Below are 21,655 nucleotides of genomic sequence, written 5' to 3'. Positions count from 1 at the left end.
CTCAATAAAGGCTTCTTTTTACAATTTTAAAAGGTAAAATATATAGTTTTGTGATTTGGCATCAAATATGTTCGTGACATTGTGAACCAGAAACTACATTAAGGAATGAGCTTAGATTGTGTTGTTGCTTGTAATTTATCTTGACACGGGTAAAGTTAGAGGAAAATTGTGAAGGGGTCTGGATGAGAAATTTTATTCAAGGGGGGAAAGTTCAAAATTTAAAGAAAACATAAAATTCAAGTTTTAAAAATTTGGGGAGGAATGACCCCTGAGGCATCCAAAAGAGACACCTTTATTTTCCTGAGAGAAGCTCGATTTGTCTATTTGTTTGGTTGTCCTTACATTCTTTAAATTCTTGTGGATTTTTAAAAATAAAAACAAATTTTCAAATATAATTAGAGGTGAACTGCAAATTTGTCAGAAAATATTACTTGAAGCAATTTATTTTGCTGCCTAATAAACTAAACTGAACAAAAGGATGATCCTTAGCGAGTCAAGTGTAATATTAGAGTGAAGCCCGAATTCAAATTCATACTAAAATAATGAGATCACACCCTTGAGAAATAGCATGCTAAAAATGGAGAATAGGGGGAAAGAAAGTGACGTTTTGAGTTTTCTAATGAAGGTAAAGGATGAGAATGAGCAGGAGGTTGAACATTGTCATCACCAGATTTTCTGAATAAGGACAAAGTATTAGCATTAAAATATTCTAAACAACACATTTTAATTAGAGCTTTCCTTCTAACCAAGAAAAAGACTACAACTCGTAATTTAATACATTGTTGTTGATATCATCTGTCTCCCAAAAGTCTGTAGTAGCATGCACGAAAAAGAGTCTTATACATGGATCGTCACAAAGTTCAGTTAAAAAGAGTCTAATGCATGAAACTATATACAACCAGTAAAATTAATAACAAAATAAAATATTAATTAAGGCTCCTCCAAACTAAAATCAATAATTTTACACTGTCTGCATATACACCCAAATCACTATTAAATGAGTTGTTCCTCAAATCCAAAGCAAAGTTGTCAAGAGAGTTACTTAATTGTTGCTAGTCTTGTTGGCTCTAACCTTGTAATTCACCAAAGCTTGATCCTTAGGAGTTGAACAAGACTTGAGCATAAGCTGAATAAGAACCATAGCAATCTGAATAAAAATTCTTGATCGTCAAATATGAAATAAATTCAGCTAGCATGCAGTCACCATAGGCCAGCTCATGATTCCATGCACTAAATTGTACATTGAGAAGATTATTTGGTGGTTAAGGATGACAGTAGTCAAGTCACTTGCGACACTAGTTCTGATAATCAACTAAGAATTTGATAGCGTCCTTTTTTTTTAATCAGCAAGAAATTGGTATAGAGTAGCAACATCTTGTAAGAGATACTGTTGCGTACCTTTTTTTTAGAAGGAATACTATTTGCGTACCTAAGAATTATGCGTGAGACCCTACATATTTATGTATGGTATAACCTATACAATTTATGCAGATGTCTTGAATTGAAAGAGTGATGATCATAATAAACCCATGCCTTTCATAAGCCTTATCGGATGTTCATCTAAAATTGAAAAAAAAAAAATTATGAAGTAAAAAATATAGGACGACATCCCATTTAAAAACTGTGATTCCCATCCACGACGTACACATTTATGAAGTAAAATTGAATAAATTTTCATAATCTACCTCATTTTGATAATTAGTGAATTTTTTTAAGAGTATAAATGGATTGGTCACGACTCTTCAACTGATTAACCTAATCCAACTCAACTCCATTTCAATGGGTTGAATTGAGTCATCAGTTAAGTTGAACTTAAATTAACTCATCCAATTATAATTGGGTTTGATCACTTATTCATGAGTTTCTAATTTAATACACCCGACCTATTTTAATAATATAATCGTAATTAGATTAAAATATACTTGTAATTTAATTAATCTTGTTCATATGTTTTAAACTAAATGTATATACATTATTAGTAATAATTTTTAGCATGTGACTTTCTTCATTTCTTTTCCAATTCCAATTCCAATTATGTAAAATGTTTGACTTTTCACTAATAATGTCTGTGTTAATTATGTGAGCAAACAGGAACCTATATCTGTAACTTGCACTTTGTGCCCACATGTGACACCCCTTGCTTTACTGGTGGCTAGTCATTCATACATAATAGGTTGCCACGTTATCATATACATAAACTTTTGCTTAGTCATTCAATACAACATAATTTCAGGTCTAGAAGAAATGGCTCCTCCAAACCATGAGGTATCATTGGTGATGGAAAATAGTGGTGGTGGGAACAACATGAAGGGGTTGAGCAAGGAAATGAGACATGAAAGAACAGCACTAACATGTCATCTTCTTCGTTGCGCAAGAAATCTGTCCTAATTCTCGTGTCCAAGGTTTGGTCTGGCCACCACTACTAGAAAAAGCTGATTTAACATCGGCGGATTAATATCGATTTTGTCAAAAATCGATGTTAACGTAAACGCGGTGACATAATTATAAATAATGTGTATTTCTTAACATCGGTTTTATGAAAATCAATGTTAACGAAGTGACTCTAACATCGGTTTTCAAGAAAATCGATGTTATAGTCGATTCGTTAACATCGATTTTCAGAAAACCGATGTTAACATATAATCAGTTAACATCGGTTTTTTGAATAAAACCAATGTTAACGTTGACATCAATTTGTTAACATCGGTGTTTTATTGATAACCGATGTTAAACTTACATTTTAATTTATATTTGACGCGACCTATTTCGCTTGCGCTCCCTTCTTCTTCGTTTACCCTCTCGCGCTTTCTTCTTCTCTGTGTACCCTTTCGTGCTCTCTTCTCCATTGCACTGTTAACATCAAAGGTTGTTGTTCTCCATTGCACTGAAGACCGTGACAGGTACGCTTCGTCTACCTGTGTTGTTCTATTGAACTAAAGAGCGTGACCGTGCTAGGTCTGTTTCTGGAACTCGTGGTTAAGCTAAGGACCTTTTTTGGTTTCTGGTGCAAGGATTGGCAAAGTGGTGGTCACCTGAGGTACATTTGACTGGTAGTACGTGGTGTTTGTGGTCAGCTGAGGTACAATCTCACCGGCATTGTCGCTGTTGTGTTCGAGGTAAGCTTCATGTCTTCATTGTAAGTTTGTGCTTCCGTGTACGTGGTGTTTGTGCTCTTTGTTCTTATAGATTGTTAGTTAGTTTCTTATTTAGTTACTACTACTAGCTAGGGTTTGGAATGCAGGTAGTGTTGCTTGGAAAGCTGTGTAAAAATATTGTCTTATTTTGTTGAGTTGTTGCTTGGAAGCATCTACTTTCTTCCTTCACTGTTGTTGTGTAGTCGTTTCTTTCATGCTCTAGTTTTTGTTTCCATGCTTCATATCTTATAGCTTTTTGGGATAGTGGCTATTCAAGTTGTTTGGCCTTATTGTTCATAGCCTTTTGGATGATGTTTAACTTCTGCCTGATGTTTTTAATATCCCCATTGATTCGTAGTATTTGGTGGGATATGAGCTTGAAGGAACAAAATTTGGTGTGATTGATTGAGGGTCAACTATCCAATGCATGTTTTTTTATATTTAATTATGTATTTTACCAAAAAAGTATAGTTTTATTTTGTATTTTGTTGATTTCCTTCTAGATTTTTTTTTCTTGAACTAGTCTTCTAAAGCATAACTACTAGTTTTTTTGCAGTCACATTAACCCTTGAGTTGTATTTGTCTTCTTCTTAGATTAAGCTTGGTTGGCAGTCTGTCTTTAACCAATCTCCTTGCAAAGATAGCTGCTTTTGGTGGGATTTGTAATTTCCATAACTCCGTAAACACTCCATCACTATTTTCCTTAGTTGCTTCTCCATGCATCAAAAGGTATGCGCTCCTTGTTGTGTACTGTCCATTAGGTTCTGCTCTCAGTTTCCAGCAATCTACTGAATGTGGATGAATATGAATCTTTGTTGTATGTTCTAAAAATCTGGTAGCTGCCTCAATTTCTTGAATAGCATTTTTTCTTCTTCTATGGTTTTTTTTTTTGCACAGCAAAAATCAGTAGTATTATATATAATATAGTACTAGGTGTACTGAAGAGAGGATTAAAAAAATACAAGGCAAAATTGCCTAACCCATCTGAAAGTTACATAACCAGATTAGCTGAAACCAAAAAGGAAACAACCCCCTAAGACAACTCCTCCCTCAAGCTAGTAGACCATTGGTTGAAATGAATATGGAAATCTTTGTCCATACATTTTAACCATGACCAAGTGTGGAATAAAGCTTCATCCATGACTTTTTCGGGGTTGAAAATCTGGTTATTAAAAACCACTAAATTTCTATGCTTCCAAATAGTCATGGATAAAGCTATCCAAAGCACTGCCCATCTCTTGTCTATATAGCTTTTGCTGTTCCAATGAGAGAATTGTATGATTTTTAGGGTCAATGGGGAAATGGCCCACTCTACTAACCCATCTCAAAACCTCCCACCAAAGACTCCTATTTCTTGTGCAAGAGAACATGACGTGACCAACACTTGCTGTTTTTGTCTTCATTATCAGAACTGCCATCATCCATCAAGAGGTTGTATGCTGACTTTGTGGAATAAGACCCAGTAGGATCAGCCCTCCAAGTGAGGTAATCCAAGCTAGAAAGGTGAATCTGAACCCCATCAATCTCATCCATGAAAGCTACCACCATATCGATTTCATGCTCAAAGAAATTTCTCCTCCACTGTATCTTCCAATCCCACCTATTGTCAACATATTGACCCATTAGACTGATAGTACAGTTCTGCTATTGACTCACTTGGTACAGAGCAGGATATTTATCTTAGAGGTTTAAGTCATCCCCCCTCCACTTATCCTTCCAAAAGTTGATTTTGGCCCCATTACCCACCTTCCACCTCAAGTTACTGGTCAAACTATTGTGGTGCTGCTGCTGGAAGACAGATTTTAAATCCTTCCACCAAGGAGAAATGTCTGCACTGCTTCTGCCATATAGTAAGGCATGCCAACCTCCATATTTGGACAATAAGGTTCTTGCCCAAAGCTGGTGCTGATTATTTGCCAACTGCCAACCCCATTTGCCAAGCAAGGCCTGATTAAACTTGTTCAAGTCTTTAATTCCTAACCCCCTCTGATTTTAGGAAGACAAACTGTATCCCATTTGACCCAAGGGATCTTAGTTGTCTCATTGTCACCTCCCTAAAGAAAGTTTCTCTGAATAGATAATATCTTATGAACTACTTTTTTGGGGATTTTGTAAAAAGACAGCAAGTAGATGGGCAAAGCTGTCAAAACAAAATTGATGATGGTGATTCTACCCCCCATCGAGAGACATGTATGCTTCCAAGATGCCAACTTGGTCTTAAACTTGTTGATGATAAGCTGTTATGTTTTATTAATAATATTATACTTTTGCCTTCCAAAAAAAAACTTATGACTGATCCTCTTTTGATTAATCCTATTTTGTATGTTGTTGTATGTTATTGTATAAAAGATCATGGGTTCTCCACCTGTCTCCACTCCTCCTTCTCCTCCTTCTCCTTTGGAAGCATAGACTTCGCCGTCTGTCGTGAAGCGGACACGCAAAGCCTCACGTCTACGATCGTTGTCCACTAGACCACCTGGTGCTGAGAGACCAGTGGTGCATGTTGATCCTACTACCGGGAAGGCCGACGGTCTCCACAGGAAGAAATTAAGAACATATTTGGGGATTGTGGCGCGTGATAAGGTGGACGTCACCTACGAGAACTGGAAAGAGGTCCCTACTGCTCAGAAGGACTTGATTTGGGAGGATATTCAGGTATTTTTCTTTGCTTATTTGATTTTGTTTAATTAATAGCCAAAAACTACATTATTGTAACAAATAAACTTTATTTCATGCTATCAGGCGGAATTTGATATCCCAGAGGCTTCTGACAGTAGGACGAAAAGGAAGTTACTGCAAACCGTGGGGGAGAGATGGAGGCAGTTTAAATCAGACCTCACGAGGAAATGGGCCCTTGCAGCCGATCAGGACGGTGTCGAGGACACTGTCTGTGAGAAATACGACATCAGCAAGGAAAAGTGGGCCCAGTTTTGCCAGACTCGCAGAGACCCTTCTTGGGAGGTATGTTCCTTGGCATTTAAGTTGTTTTTCAAATAAAATGATGTTGTTATACTTCATTCTACCAATTTCAAACATTATTGTTTAATTTTTTTAGGATGTGCGCAAGAAGGCACAGGCCATCCAGAAGTAGAATCATGCCCCCCACGTTTTGTCTCGTGGGGGTTATAATTATTTGGAGCAAAAGCTCCTGGCTGAGAAGACGAAGAAGAAGCTGGAGGAAACTGCACAGTCAGGAAGCGTTGATGGCATCATCGACCCTCCATCCCCGGTCAGACGCCACGTGAAGTGGAAGATGGCCTGCACGAAGAAAACAGGGGAGATGACGACTGAGGCCGCAAAGGAAATCCCTGAGAAGATTGTAAGTGATTTTCAACTAACCATTACAATTATATTTCAATATTTTGTGAATACCATGTACCACTGTGTGTTTTCTGTGCAGGATTCCTTTGAGGAGCAGGCCACACAGGGATCCTTCGTCCCCCATGGACGTCAGGATATTCTCGCCGCTGCTATTGGACATCAGAGCACCCTGGACGTGTCCGTGCTGCTGGAGCCGGTGTCACCATCAAACAATACTTTGGATCGGCTCCACGGACGTCCCGCGGCGCTTCCTCCCTGCCTCCTGACAAATTGCAGCAGCTGACCCAGCAAATCAGGGACCAGCTAGAGGAGTCCATCACAGAGAAAGTGACGCGGCAGGTCATGGCTTCCTTCAGCCACATGCAGTCCCAGCTTCAGTCGCAGATGCAATCTCAGGGAATTGTAGTGCCTCCTGACCCTCTAGTTGGTCCCTCCAGTCCTCGAGTGAGCATAAAGGGGATTTGTGTTGATCCCTTAGGAAATGATCCTGAGACGGGTGACTCTAACAGGTGCGGTTTGTACATAGAAGCAGATCCTGCCCGCCTGGTTGCCATGGGGAGAGTTTATGAGGGATCCACTATTGTTCATAACACTCCTTTGTTGCCTGGCCATGTAAAGGTGAGTGTGGAGGAGGTTACAGATGCAGATGCTCCAGTTCCTATACCCACTGATGAGGTTTCCTTAGTGGGGCAGGCACTTCTCACCTTCCTTGCTTGGCCGACACATCTGGTCAAGTCTTTATCACAGCAGGTACTTATTGTCCTTACTATATGTTTCTTCTTTTTAAATTAATTCATTAAGCGTGCCTCAAATTAGGCTATTTAACTTTGTTTCATGAACATGTAGCTGTGTCTCCGGCAAAACCACCTCCAAAGCCCAATCCGGAGGTCGATGATCCGCTTTATCTGATGACATTGACCATCCCAGAGCTTTTCTTGAGGCCTTATCAGGTTAGATGGGATGCCACCGTGTTCAGGGTCTTTAATCCAGATTTCCCCCTCCACATAAAGCACGAAGACCTCTCCGAAATCGCACACGGTGGTCAATGTCTCAGCATATCAGTGTTACAATTGTGGATTCTGTAAGTCATTTTATATTATTTTTAATTACCTAAGTTATTGCTTTCAATTCATAAATATTTAACTTTGACTTAACATAAACAGGCATCTCACTGAAACATGTATGCGAGTGGGGAATTTTGATATCTATGGATTCCTCGAGCCACAGTCCATTCAGAGGTCTGGGCAATCGCAGTTTAAGTCTGAAAGTTACATAAAGAGTTGGATGCAGAGTTCACAACGCGATGTCTATCTTGGAGCCTACCTAAATGGGTAAGTCATAAAATAACTAAATTTAATTAATGTTTACTAATGTACTAACCCATTTTAGGTTCCACTGCAGTGGACATTGGCAGATGGTGGTCATCCTGTCCAAGGAACACCTAGTTGTCTAGTTTTGTTCATTGCATAACAGGCCAGACAACTACCTTAAGGGGATTATTAATAGGTTAGTGTTCCTTTCAATACATTTGCATTGTAATACCTCATCGTACAACACCAGTTGTTAATTGTTACTCATCTGGAACAGTGCGTTAAAAGGTCTTGATGATGCTCCACAGCCTAAATCAAAGGCTTCTGCTAGGTGGATTGTCGTCAAGGTACGTCATTTACATAAAACTTCGACTTATATATATTTCTTTATGTGTCTGTACACTAGTTGTTTAATTAATATCCAAATTTCATTATGTATTTAGTGTAATAGACAAAAAGGAAGTACTGAGTGCGGCTACTATGTCATGCACTGGATGTCCACCATCATTTTAGGAACTTTTAAGAATAATTGGGAAGCGGTAAGTTTATTTCAAACAAAATCGATTTATTTATAATTTGTATTACATTATTAACTTATTATGATTTATTTCATCATGCAGTATTTTAACGATCCTAGACCATTGGAGCCAGAGAGATTAAAGGCATTGCGGATCCAGTGGGCACAGTTTTATCTCCGAGTTAGAGATTAGGCCTAGGATTTAGGGACATTGGTTTTTTTCCTTATTTTACTTTGGTTTAACATTTTTGACATTTTCTATGTAATATGAACATTGAATTCATTTGATGATTGTTCTTTATGATAAATCAATTATTTGATGTTTTTTATCATTAAAACTGCTTGAAAGCAGAATAAAATGTTTATTTGCTGTGAATTGGCCTTGAAATTGCATTTGACAAGTACTGTGAATTGGCCTTGAAATTGCATTTGACAAGTACAATTTTGGGTTTACTATAAAAATAGAAAGTATATATAAAACAAAATACTTGAAAACAACATCGGTTATTAACAAAAACCGATGTTAATATGTTAAACAACATCGGTTATTTACAAAAATCGATGTCGACATGAACTTTAATATCGGTTGTAATAGACAATCGATGTTAACGTTTGTATATTAACATCGGTTATTTGTATATAACCGATGTCAGCCTTTGTATTTTAACATCGGCCATCTGTAGATAACCGATGTCAACTCTTGTATATTAACATCGGTTATTTATAAATAACCGATATGAACATTTGAATATTAACATCGGTTGTCTACACATAACCGATGTTATACACAAAGAACTACACCAAATAAGTGTATGCATCATCAACGTTGACATCGGTATTCTAGAAAAACCGATGTTAATGGAATATATTAACATCGGTTTTTTTAGAAAACCGATGTTAATATAACATATTAACATCGGTTGTACTGCAAAACCGATGTCAACGTTCATCATACGTACACTTTTTTGTTGTTGTTCATTGTGTTTAACATTGGGTATTCAGAGAACCGATGTCATCATATATATGTTAACATCGGTTTTACAAAACCGATGTTAACATTCATACATTAAACATTGACACTTTCAACATCGATTTTAGAACCGATGTAGAATGTTCTAAATAGCCGATGTTGAAAGTGTATTTTCTAATAGTGCACGTCAGAAATGTGTTGGTGAATTTACAAGAGGTTATCCTTGGAACCAAGCTCTCTATTCTTTTCCCAGCCATTCCCCTTGCCATTGTTGCTGAATGCTAGGGCTTTGGAAGAGTGAGTTCTCTTTCTTAATTTTGTATTTCTTACTTATACCCGATCTAGAAATTATTATATGATCTAGGAAATATATTTTTTTATACATATTAGTTTAGGTGAGTTGAGTCCTTATTTTTTTATACATATTAGTTTAGGTGAGTTGAGTCCTCAGGACTCAATAAGTGAGGATAGACCTCAAGGCCTCAGAGAGTGTGTACAGAATGTACAGAAGTGCTTTGATCGAGGCTGTACCCGAATCAAATAAACATTAAAAATGCAGTATCTAGAAAGTGATCCTAGGTTGTCTCCCAACGAGTAATGGTCAATCAAACGTTCATAACATATAGTAATAAAATAGTAACGAATTGGGAGGGTTTGTTTGTTTTGTAAATTAAACCACAAGCAAATTCAAATTAAAGAAATAACAGAATTAAAACATGTTATTTTCCCTTGATTCACAAGCAAGTCTCTTATCATAGGTTATAAGGATTTATCCCTAATCAGTTCAACCACTTAGTCCAACCCTTAATTAAATTACTAAGCGAAAATTAACATAAGGTTGTCATTATGTGATTAAGCAACACATACACCAATTAATCATGAACGAAACTGATCATTAAGCATGAATGTAAATTAAGCACAGAGGCAATTAATCAAACACTAAGCATGCATGGATTAATAGCAACAAATACAGAACAATTGATGAAGAGGAAAAACAGATCAAAATTCAATAGTAATAACAAAACCTCAAAGAGAGTTGTGCTTGATCCTCAAGAGAAAACAACGTTGGAGACTTAGCCTTCCATTAATCAGCAAAAAATGAAATTGCAGATTGAAGCGGAAAACGAAATTGCAGAAAACAAATTTTATTGCTACGTGAACAGTGCGCATGAATAGTAAAAACTGGAATTGCAAAACCGTAAAATTATTCTCCTCTCCCAAAACTCTCTAAACTAAAACCCTGGTGCTATTATATAGGTCCTCAGCCCCAAAGCTTACAAATCTGTTTTAAGTCCAAGCCCATAAACAAAATAAAATAAAATCTGGACAAGATAAGATAAGATTGGATGAAATAAAATCTGGACGAAATAAAATCTAGATGAAGTAAAATCTGGATAAGATAAGATTTGATAAAATAAAATTGTCTGCTCTCTTCAAGTCCAAGCCCAATTCTGGATTCAAGCCAAATTGCTTATAATTCTCCTAAAATTAAATTAAAAACACAAAATTAGTCAAGTAGACCCAAATGATAAAACTGCCTAATTAATTTGACAATTAAGGCTAATCAGTAATTAAAATGGTGACAAAAAAGGTTAAGAAATAGAAGAAAACAATGACATATCATGCTTATAGATTATTTACTTACAAGATCCTCACATCGGTCATGAAATCAAAATTATGTTTTTATAATGAGTTCGTTTCTTTTCAACTGCATCAATTTTTGTTTTCATATGATTTAGGAAATATGAATTGTCCCACCAATTGAAATATGTAACTGAGTTTTATTATTTTTTTCTAGTAAATTAAAAACTTCAATTACACATATATATATTAGCCGGGTTTACAAAAGGTTAATAATCCACTAGTGTTTTTATCTACCCAATGTGTCAATCATGGAGTTATATCTATTCTGGTTTATTCATTGAAATTTATTTCATAACAATCACTTTTGATAATTAGTCTTACTGTATGATGAGATGGTTAATGTGTTCTTGGGAATCTTTTCAATTAAATGGGAAAAAGGAAATAAAATTAAGGTATCTATATCGTGAATTTTTCATATTTTTGCATAAATGTATTTCTAGAAACAATATAATGTATCTGTAAAAAAAAAAGAGAAACTGTATAATGTAGGTTGGATTTTGCTATCACTTGTCAATCGACCATTGAGGTTGTTAATGTTATATTATGGGATGATATGAACCCTGTGCTCTCTTTTTTTGCGTACAGTCTTGGGTTTTTGTGTTGAGTTTACTCGGGCTAACTCCACTTGCTGAACGAGTCAGCTTCTTGACAGAGTAAGGAAACCTTGCTAGTTGTTGCATTTTTACTTATAGTTAGACCGTACATTAGTCATTAATAATCATGGTACAATTTTTATTTTATTTTACCGTTTTATGTTCTTGTGCTGATTCTTGTTTTATTTGTCCCCTTGGTATTTGGCAGACAAGTTGCTTATTACACTGGTCCTGCAGGTGTGTATGGATCCACAGCTGTACTATTAAAGCAATCTGTTTTGGAAGTTCTTCACAATGTACTTTACTAGTCATTTTTCTTTAATTTGGACTAAATATTAATGTCAAATTGTTACCATAGAAAAATATAGAATAAAAGGATGTCAATGCTTGTTACATAATCTCTCTTTGGATTTTGTCTTCACACAAAATGCTATGGGGTAAAAGCTGTTTATTGAGACGAATTACCACGCGATTTGAATTGGTCATATCAGTGTTGGAAATAGAAATGAAACTTTAGTAAAATCATTTGTCATGTTACTAAATCCTTTTATTTTCTTGAATCACAGTGGGAGCACTTTTGAATGCAACTTGTGGGAATGCTACAGAGCTCATCATAGCAATTTTCGCCCTTAGCCATAACAAAATTTCTTTGGTCAAATATTCTCTCTTGGGTTCCATAATTTCTAACCTTCTTCTTGTTCTTCGAACCTCTCTATTCATTGGTGGCCTTGCAAACCTTAGACAAGAACAAAAATATGACAGAGTATAGCCCTGCACTCTATTAAGAACTTTATAGTCAAATACTGGCTAGAGTTAACGAAGGGGTTGAATGTTTTGCAATTTTCTTGTAGAGACAGGCAAATATGAACTTGCTTATGCTGTTTGTGGCATTGCTGTGCCACTTGCTGCCATTACTATTACATTATGTTGGTGCCTCAGCAAGTGACACTGCAGACTCATCTCTACAGTTGTCTAGAGCTGCTAGCATTGTTATGGTGATTGCATATTGTGCTTACCTTGTCTTCCAATTGTGGACTCACCGGGAGCTATTTGAAGCATAAAATGTATGCATTCTTATTCGTAATTAGAGAGTGTTTAAGACAACTATTATAAAAAAAATAGATTATTTCAATAATCAATTATATATAATTGATTATTTCAATAATCAATTATATATAATTGATTATTGTTATAATCAATTATAATGCCAACCATTTATTTGTTTATAATTAATTTCGTTGGGATGACATAATTTTTTTTATTTCCTCTCTTTGGACTTAAATATAAGAAAAAATAATTATTTTCACATTGATTAAAAATGTTTGATTAAAATTATTTAATTTTACTAATCTCAAGTAAAAAAATAAGATTATTTCTAAAATATCATTCATTAGAACTTGATATTATAAATAAAATAATATCCTTAAAAATAGAGTTATAATTAAATGAATGGTATTTTAGGAATCTTATCATTAAATTAGAGTGAACTTAGTTAAATATTTTTATATTTGAGTCTAAGATATACAATTTTTTTTCTCATATGAGTCAAGAAATTAGGAAAAAGGGTATGAAGTTGGAAAAAAGTTGTAAAGAAGTTTGGGGGTATTTTGGGGATAACTATTTTGAGGGGGAAAACAGTTGAGAAATAATAACAAGCATTAAATTTTCAAATGTATGAAAATAAATTATTTTTATTTTATCTTTACAAATTTCAGCGAATGTTTCAAACACATTGATAACGGTATATTCAAATAATAAGAGGTTGGAGAGCTAGGCTGTTAAGGGCTGAACGTCCGTACTCGTGTGGCTGACATGGAAGATTGACGCGTGTCTTGAAGTATCACATAGCATAACACATGTATTTTGAGGACCCTAAACAGTACATGTTTCCTTCCTATTTCCCCTCTATAAAATTAAAATGTGAATTTGAACAGGATGCATTTGATTCCTGGGGTTTGTTCGTTAGCTTCCTTAGCATAATCTTGCTTCCAATAGTTGGCAATGCAACCGAACATGTAGGAGCAATCATATTTGGTTTCAAGAACAAACTGGTACCAACTTTAATTGCTAGTTTTGTAAAATTCAGATACTTCTTTTTTAATGTGAGAAACAAAAAATGCACGTGATTTAATTCTTTGAGACTAATTAAGTTGTTGATGTTACTGTAGGACATCTCGTTGGGTGTTTCCTTGGGTTCTTCAACTCAAATTAGCATGTTTGTGGTAAGCATTTACCTTAATAAAAAATGTATGCTTCCATTTAGCTTTGTTGTTTGATTAATAAATGTTTTAATTAACAAAATTTGATATTATTATAGGTTCCCTTATGTGTGATTGTTGCTTGGATTATGGGTATCAAAATGGACCTTAACTTCAACTTCCTAGAAACAAGATCTCTTGCTTTGGCCATAATAATCACAACCTTCATATTACATGTATACTTGTATACCATCATTTCATTGGTTGAAACATCACAATTAGATTTGGTATATATCTTGATTCACTATTTCTTTTCCATGTATATCTTTGTAGGATTGAACTTCTCACTACATGAAAGGCCTTGTTCTCATACTCTGCTACATTGTTATTAGGGCATGCTTTTTCGTACAAAGAACACCCCTAGTAAGTACAATGTGACACTTTCTTGTGGCAAAAATACTTAAAATTTATATTTATAATCCATATCTAAAATTTTGCTCAATCCTTTTGGCACACCAAACTAATGTTTCTAACAATGCTTATATAAGAAAACTGAAGCAGTTTCTAAAGCTTAATACGTAAGTTCATATGTTCTCTAGCTATATACACATGCATACATATATTTTTGTGTGCACTCAAGAACTCTATGGAATTTAATTAACTATGGGCACTTGATTGCAAGCATATTGGTTGGTTTTGCTTTCTATGAGATAAAGGGATGTAACTTCCAAACTTTGGATGAGATTCAATGCATTTGTTATTTGTTCATTTTAATGATTGCCATCCCCACACAGAAAGCTAGAAAGCTGAAGAGGTTTGCATGCACTAGCTTGCAATCTATTTGGTTGTCTCTTGTTTGTGTAAATAGGTCAATGAATTTTTTTACAAGATTTTCATCTCATAATGTAATATAGATGAGAGTTATGGCATGATTCTCAAGAAAAAATGAGAAATGCTTTTTTGAACAAGAGGTCACATGAGCAAGAATTTGTTGTATTTGCCAATTCTCTAGTATGACTTGTGAAGTGAGTTTATAAGTTGGTAACATATCACAATTGTTGTGAATGTATGAATACATGGTTTTGATGATGCCAAAGAATAATCAAACAAGATTGCTTTCAAGATTAACTCAACAAACATTCCAAGGTTAAGCATTGTTTCAAGATTAATTCAAGATCAAGCAAACAAGATCAAGAAAAAGATAAGGCCTCAAACAATCTCATTGGTTGATCAAGTTTTTGCCTCAAAACACATTGTTTCCAATCGATTACTAGCAACGACACTTCAAAAAACACTTTGAAAAGCCATGACCCTTCAAAATATAACTGTGTAATTGATTACCAAAAACCTGTAATCGATTACCAATAAAGAATTTCAGAAAAAGCTTTTTGAAAAGACACGTCTCTTCAAACCATTTTGAAAAGGCATGAAGGGCCTATATATGTGTGTCTGACTTCAAAAAGAAAGAGAGAGAGATTCTAAGAGAACTTAATTGTCAAATGCTTTCTCAACAACTCTTGGGAAAACACTTGCAAATCTATTGAGAATTCATCCAGAAACTTCAAATTGTAATATCATCTCTAAAAGAGAGAAATTTCACTAGGAACTTCAAATTGTATCATCCACTCTAAAGGAGAGAAATCTTTTTGTTCATCTCAAAAAGTCAGTTATAATCAAGAGACTGTTGTCTCTTGGATTGTGAGAGCTGTAATCAAGAGACGAGTTGTCTCTTGGAGAATCTTTGAACACAAGGGTGAGCGGTCCCAAGGTGTGTTCAAAGTCTGTAAAGGATTTAGAGAGATAGTGGAAAATCTCAAGTGGATTGCATAAGGACTAGACATAGGCACGAGAAGTGGCTGAAACAGTATAAATCGAGTTTTCATTTCTCTCTTCCCTTATCTCATTTATGTTATTGCAATCAATTTTGTCTTGCATGTTTAAAGAACATTATTAAATTGATTGTTGTTTCTTCTTCTGCATTCTGAGCCTATCATTTAGAAGGGGGGGGGGGGGTAAAAGTTTGTTAGGAAATTTTGAAACTTAATTCAGCCCCCCCCCCCCCCCCCTCTCTAAAGTTATTGAGGCCACATGTCCAACAATTGTAATACACAACAACAAAGAATCTATCCATTTTGTTAGGAAAATAGTGAATATGAAGACAATGAGTTGTCTTATGCTACCTTTGTTGTTATATACAAATGCATAAACTATTTAAGTGTTTGGATTACTACAAGCTTTGTCCTGTGCTCAGAAAAAAAGAAACAATCAAGATTGTACCAACAAAATATGGGATTTAGATTGTACTGATTCAAAGAAGTGTCCACGCATTAGTTCATCATTAAAAATAGTTGTCATGTGTATCAGAAAAACAAAAAGTTCATATTTACACCAAAGAATTCAACAATCCAAATTGCATTGATCCATGTCCGTGCACCCATTAGTAGAAAAATTATTTTCTACGATACCAAAATGAAGACGATTCCTTAAGAACCGTCTTAGTATATCAGGCGGTGACATTTTTGTAATTAAATATAATCACTCTCACTCTTCGACTCCCCTCTAGGGTTCGAAGCCGCAACTACATCTATTGGTGTTCCAACTCTTTGAATCCCTCTCACTCTTCCTTCATGGTCGCTTTGCTTCTTTTTCTTCTCCTTTGTGTGACAATGGTTCAATCCACATTATCGCACACCCATTTCTGTTTCTTCTCCCTCACTCACTCTTCTCTGCTTTCGGTTCCTTTTCTCTCTGTGTGTCTCTTTTCATTTCCTCTAAGTTTCTTTCAATTCCTATCTGTTGTGCAACCAAATTCACTGAACATTGCGATTTAAGAACCACAATCCATTTCCATTTCCATAGCGTAGGTTTTAAGTTCACTTGGCTTCTTTCATCTCCAATTTGCAATTGTCGATTTTCTTTTTTTTTTTTGTTGCAATTTTTTCTTATTCTAGTGGTTAATTTCTTCTTGATATAATGAGGGGGGGGGGGGGAAGACGTAAGGGAAACCAATTCATTTCTCTTTGAAGAAATTTTTTTGGAGAAAACATGATTTTAACAAATCTTACAAGCTTGCAAAGCAAAAGTTTTGGATGGAGAGCTTCATATCTTTCAGGTTTTTATTTTAATTAATTTTTATTTTTTTAAACTGGGTCATGGTGAGTTTACGGTAATGTTGCATCTTTCATTTTGTGGGTCTAGCTATGATTTGTCCATGGTCACAATTATCTTTTTCCTTTTTGTTTAGGTACTCTGCATTGTGCAAGCACATGTCATCACAACTTATACATATGATATTCTTTTTTCTTTAACGTTTAACATGAATTACTTATTCTGTTGTGGTTAATTTCATAGCTTACATGATCGACATCTCAGGTAAATAAAAATTCGTGTTATTCCTGGTTTGGTTTCTTATACCATAGGTATAGTAGCACGAATGCATAGGTATTTTTCTACATGATTCATTTTCAGAAGATGTTTGGATAATTTGATGTATTTGTTATTTAAGTCTCTGGAGTCTGGAGTTCTATTTTCTTTTCACTTTACAGTTTGGTCTAATTGGTTCCTGTTATCTGCTTAAATTTTATATATATATATATATATATATATATATATATATATATATATATATATATATATATACATACACACACACACACACACACACACACATATATGTGTGTGTGTGTGTGTGTATGTATGTATGTATGACACTAAAATTCCAAGCTTCTGATCTTCAAGTATCTATGAGATTAAATTGTATTGAGTGGATGATCCAAAAAAACCTTGACTGAATGATTCTGTTGTAGCTTCTTTGTCCATGAGGAACTCAAATTTTTATTTTGCTTTGGCTATATTATTGGTTGGATTTCAAGTAGAGGTCTTGAATAGGGTAAGACATCCAAACCTATTAACACTAATGGGAAGCTATGCAGAGTCTTGGTCACTTGTGTATGAGTACATAAACAATGGCAGCCTCAAAAGCCATCTTGCCCACAAAGAAAAGAATCCACTTCCATGGCAAATTTGAATATCCATTGCTACTAACATATGCTCTACTCGAATCTTCCTTCACCCTAGTGAGCCTTATATTATCCATGGGAATTTGAAACCTAGTAAGGTTCTCCTTGATGCCAACTTTGTTGTCGAACTTAGTGACTTGGGCATTCCTAGTTTAGCTCAGCGAAGTTTGGATTCAGTTGACACAAGCACAATATGTAATAACTCAAATGTACGTTTGGCATATGTGGATCCAAAGTATTTTGTCATTGGCAAGCTTACACCAGAATCGGATGTATATTCGTTTGGAGTCATACTGTTACAACTTCTAACTGGAAGACCCTTTTTGGGGCTAGTTAGAGGTACCCCGTTGATATGAGGATAGAACACCATTTGACTGGTTAAAGGTAAATTTATAGGAATGTTTGTGACTAAAAGATTTCTATTGTTAAACATTAGTCATTTGTGCTAGTTGTTGATTTTGCTTGTATGTGAAATTCATGGACAAATTAGATGGTGATTGTAATAAAATTAACCCCTGGGTAAGCAAGATACTTGTGCTCATTAATGGATTTAGATTGATATTGTGAATTTATATTTAATTATTACAGGTGGGAATGTATTATAATTTAAAATTGGTTGGTTGTAGGTACTAGTAGATCTCGTTATTGATCACCCATTTTTGGTTGATGTAGCAAGATTGGAAAATACTATGCAGGTTAGCAATATTCGAGATGTGTTGCTCTTCATGGGTGTAGTTGATATGTTTTGAGGGTAACTGGTAGTCTTTGTTTTTAACCTATAAACAAATGTTTTAAGCACATAGAAAAAGGTGCCTTTGCATGATTAACAAATAGTTTGAACTTTGAAGTTTTTTTGCACACTGTATCTTATCTGCCTTGTGAAACATTTTCTCTCAAGTTGGGTGTTGTTGTTTGGCCTACTAGGATCTAATTACTTATGTAATGTGCCTTTTTACACATCTAAGTAGTATCTTTCAATTTTTTTATTGGGCCTCCAATCTAGGTGTACAGGAGAAGGAAAAAAGGGCATAATTGAGTATACAAAACCCTGCTAGCAAATTGGACTGCAGACAGAAGGAGATTGGAGATGGTGTTGTGACTCTTGTGAGTCATCCAAGGGAATGTGAATATCAAAAAAGATGAGGGGGCACTATGAGGATTGGTGTGCACTTTTTAGGAAAAGGTTTAGGGTGTGGATAATGCCACTAGGGCAGAGGAGCTTTCTTCTCTGACATCTTTTCTTTTTCTGAATTTCCTTTCTATGGTATTTTTTTCAATTCTTGTACTATCAGTTCTGATTCTGTATTTTCTATAATTCTATAGTATATATCTAAGTTCCTATCAAGTATCCTTTCACTAACAAATAAACAATTCCCCTAAAAGACTGGGAGTAATATGTTTCTGAAATTGTAATTTACATTGAAAGAACAGAGCCCAAAAAGGTTTGCTTTTTATACAATTTGCTCTATGTGAGCTTTTGCGATGAATAAAATGTTGTGTTGAACCTTTAAGTTGGTCAAGTTTATGGATTGCCCACCCAATTGTGTAGTCAACTAATTTGACGTTAGTTTCTTATTTGGTTTTTTGAGTGGCTTATGTGGTGTGCAATGTATTTTTCATCTCTTCCTTTATGTCATGTGTTAGGTTGTTTCAAGTTGGAGGAAAACTCTTAGAGCAAGCTATTGAAGAAAATGGATGCAAAATAAAGTATGAAGTATGACGTTGAGCTACATATAATGTAAGTGCCTTATCAATATTATGTTTCATAGTAGTACACTATTAGAAAATACACTTTCAACATCGGTTATTTACGACATTCTACATCGGTTTTAAAACTGATGTTAAAAGTACCGATGTTGAATGTATTATCGTTAACATCAGTTTTAAAAAACCGATGTTAACATAAAAACGATAACATCGGTTTTCTAAATAACCGATGTTATATACAAAGAAGTACAACAAAATAAGTGTATGCATGATGGGCGTTGACATCGGTTTTCTGTAAAAACCGATGTTAATGTAATATATTAACATCGATTTTCTAGTTAGTTATATATAACATCAGTTATTTATAAATAATTGATGTTAACCTGTGTACATTAACATCAATTATTTATAAATAACCGATGTTAATGTGCATGTTGACATTGGTTTTTGTAAGAAACCGATGTTGTTTGATTTATTAACATCGGTTTTTGTTAATAACCGATGTTGTTTTCAAGTTTTTTTTATATAAACTTTCTGTTTTTACAATAAACCCAAAATTGTACCTGTAAAATGCAATTTCAGATTGAATTCACAGCAAATAAACATTTTATTCTGCTTTCAAGCAGTTTTAATCACACAATAAACATTGAATAATTGATTTATCATAAACAACTATCAACAAATGAATTCAATGCTCAAATTACATAGGAAATGTCAAAAATGTTAAACCAAAGTAAACTAAGCTAAACTTAATGTCCCTAAATGCTAGCTCTGATCTTTAACTCGAAGATAATACTGTACCCATTGGATCCGCAACGCCTTTAATCTCTCTGGCTCCAATGGTCTAGCATCGTTAAAATACTGCATGATAAAATAAATGATAATATGTTAATAATGTAATACAAATTATAAAAAATCGAATTTGTTTGAAATAAACGTACCGCTTCCCAGTTATTCCTGAAACTTCCTAAAATAATGGTGGACATCCATTGCATGACACAATAGCCGCACTCAGTACTTCCTTTTTGTCTATTACACTAAATACATAATGAAATTTGGATATTAATTAAACAATTAGTGTACAGACACATAAGAAGTATATATAAGTGGAAGTTTTATATATGTAAATGACGTACCTTGACGATAATCCACCTAGCAGGAACCTTTGATTTAGGCTGTGGAGCATCATCAAGACCTTTTAAAGCACTGTTCTAGGCGAGTAACAATTAAAAAGTGGTGTTGTTGAGGTATTTGAATGCAAATGAATTGAAAAGAACACTGACCTGTTAATTATTTCCTTAAGGTAGCTGTCTAGCCTAATATGCAATGAACTAAACCAAACAACTCGGTGTTCCTTGGGCACAATGGCCACCATCTGCCAGTGTTCGCTGCAGTGGGGATGAATATGGATTAGCATATTAGTAAACATTAATTAAATTCAGTTATTTTGTGTGACTTACCCATTCAGGTAGGCCCCAAGATAGACATCGCGTTTTGAACTCTGCATCCAACTCTTTATGTAACTTTCAGTCTCAAACTATGATTGCCCAGACCTCTTAATGGATTGTGGCTCAAGGAATCCATAGATATCCAAATTCCCTGCTCGCATACTTATTTCTGTCAGATGTCTGTTTATGTTAAATATTTATGAGTTGAAAGCAATAACTTGGGTAATTAAAAGTAATCTAAAATGACTTACAGAATCCACAACTATAACACTGATATGCTAAGACATTGACCACCGTGTGCAATTTCAGAGAGGTCTTCGTGCTTTATGTAGAGCGGGAAGTCTGGATTAAAGACCCCGAACACGGTGGCATCCCATGTAACCTGGTAAGGCCTCAAGAAAAACTCTGGGATGGTCAATGTCATTAGATAAAGCGGATCATCTACCACCGGATCAAGCTTTTGAGGTGGTTTTTCCGGAGACACAGCTGCATGTTCATGAAACAAAGTTAAATGGTCTAATTTGAGGCACGCTGAATGAATTAATTCAAAAAGAAGAAACATATAGTAAGAGTAAAGTACCTGCTGTGATAAAGACTTGACCAGATGTGTCGGCCTAGCAAGGAAGGTGTGAATTGTCTGCCCCACTAAGGAAACCTCAACAATGGGTACAGGAACTGGAGCATCTGCATCTTTAACCTCCTCCATACCCACCTTTACTTGGCCAGGCAACAAAGGAGTGTTATGAACAACAATGGATCCCTCATAAACACTCCCCAGGGCAACCAAGCGGACA

General features: G+C 35.1%; 1 protein-coding gene, 1 non-coding gene and 1 pseudogene across 2 annotated transcripts; 2 read left to right on the top strand and 1 right to left on the bottom strand.

Moving 5' to 3' along the window:
* Positions 1-2,523: 2,523 nt before the first annotated feature.
* MIR4359A (microRNA MIR4359a) lies at positions 2,524-2,635 on the top strand. Its single transcript, NR_126600.1, has one exon. It is a non-coding gene; the product is annotated as a microRNA MIR4359a (primary transcript).
* A 4,162-nt stretch (positions 2,636-6,797) lies between these two features.
* Positions 6,798-18,455, top strand: LOC100783416 (vacuolar cation/proton exchanger 3-like; annotated as a pseudogene).
* A 1,723-nt stretch (positions 18,456-20,178) lies between these two features.
* LOC106799799 (uncharacterized) lies at positions 20,179-20,920 on the bottom strand. The gene is made up of 5 exons (XM_014779326.1): positions 20,874-20,920; positions 20,697-20,801; positions 20,550-20,619; positions 20,355-20,450; positions 20,179-20,274 (listed from the first exon to the last, which is right to left on the bottom strand). The coding sequence occupies exons 1-5, from the start codon at positions 20,918-20,920 to the stop codon at positions 20,179-20,181; spliced, it is 414 nt and encodes a 137-aa protein (XP_014634812.1).
* Positions 20,921-21,655: the final 735 nt, after the last annotated feature.

The sequence above is a fragment of the Glycine max genome, chromosome 1 (assembly GCF_000004515.6).
Source record: "Glycine max cultivar Williams 82 chromosome 1, Glycine_max_v4.0, whole genome shotgun sequence".
Lineage (NCBI taxonomy): Eukaryota > Viridiplantae > Streptophyta > Magnoliopsida > Fabales > Fabaceae > Glycine > Glycine max.
The sequence above is the reverse complement of the archived record's forward strand: the minus strand, read 5'-3'. Positions and strand labels throughout refer to the sequence as shown.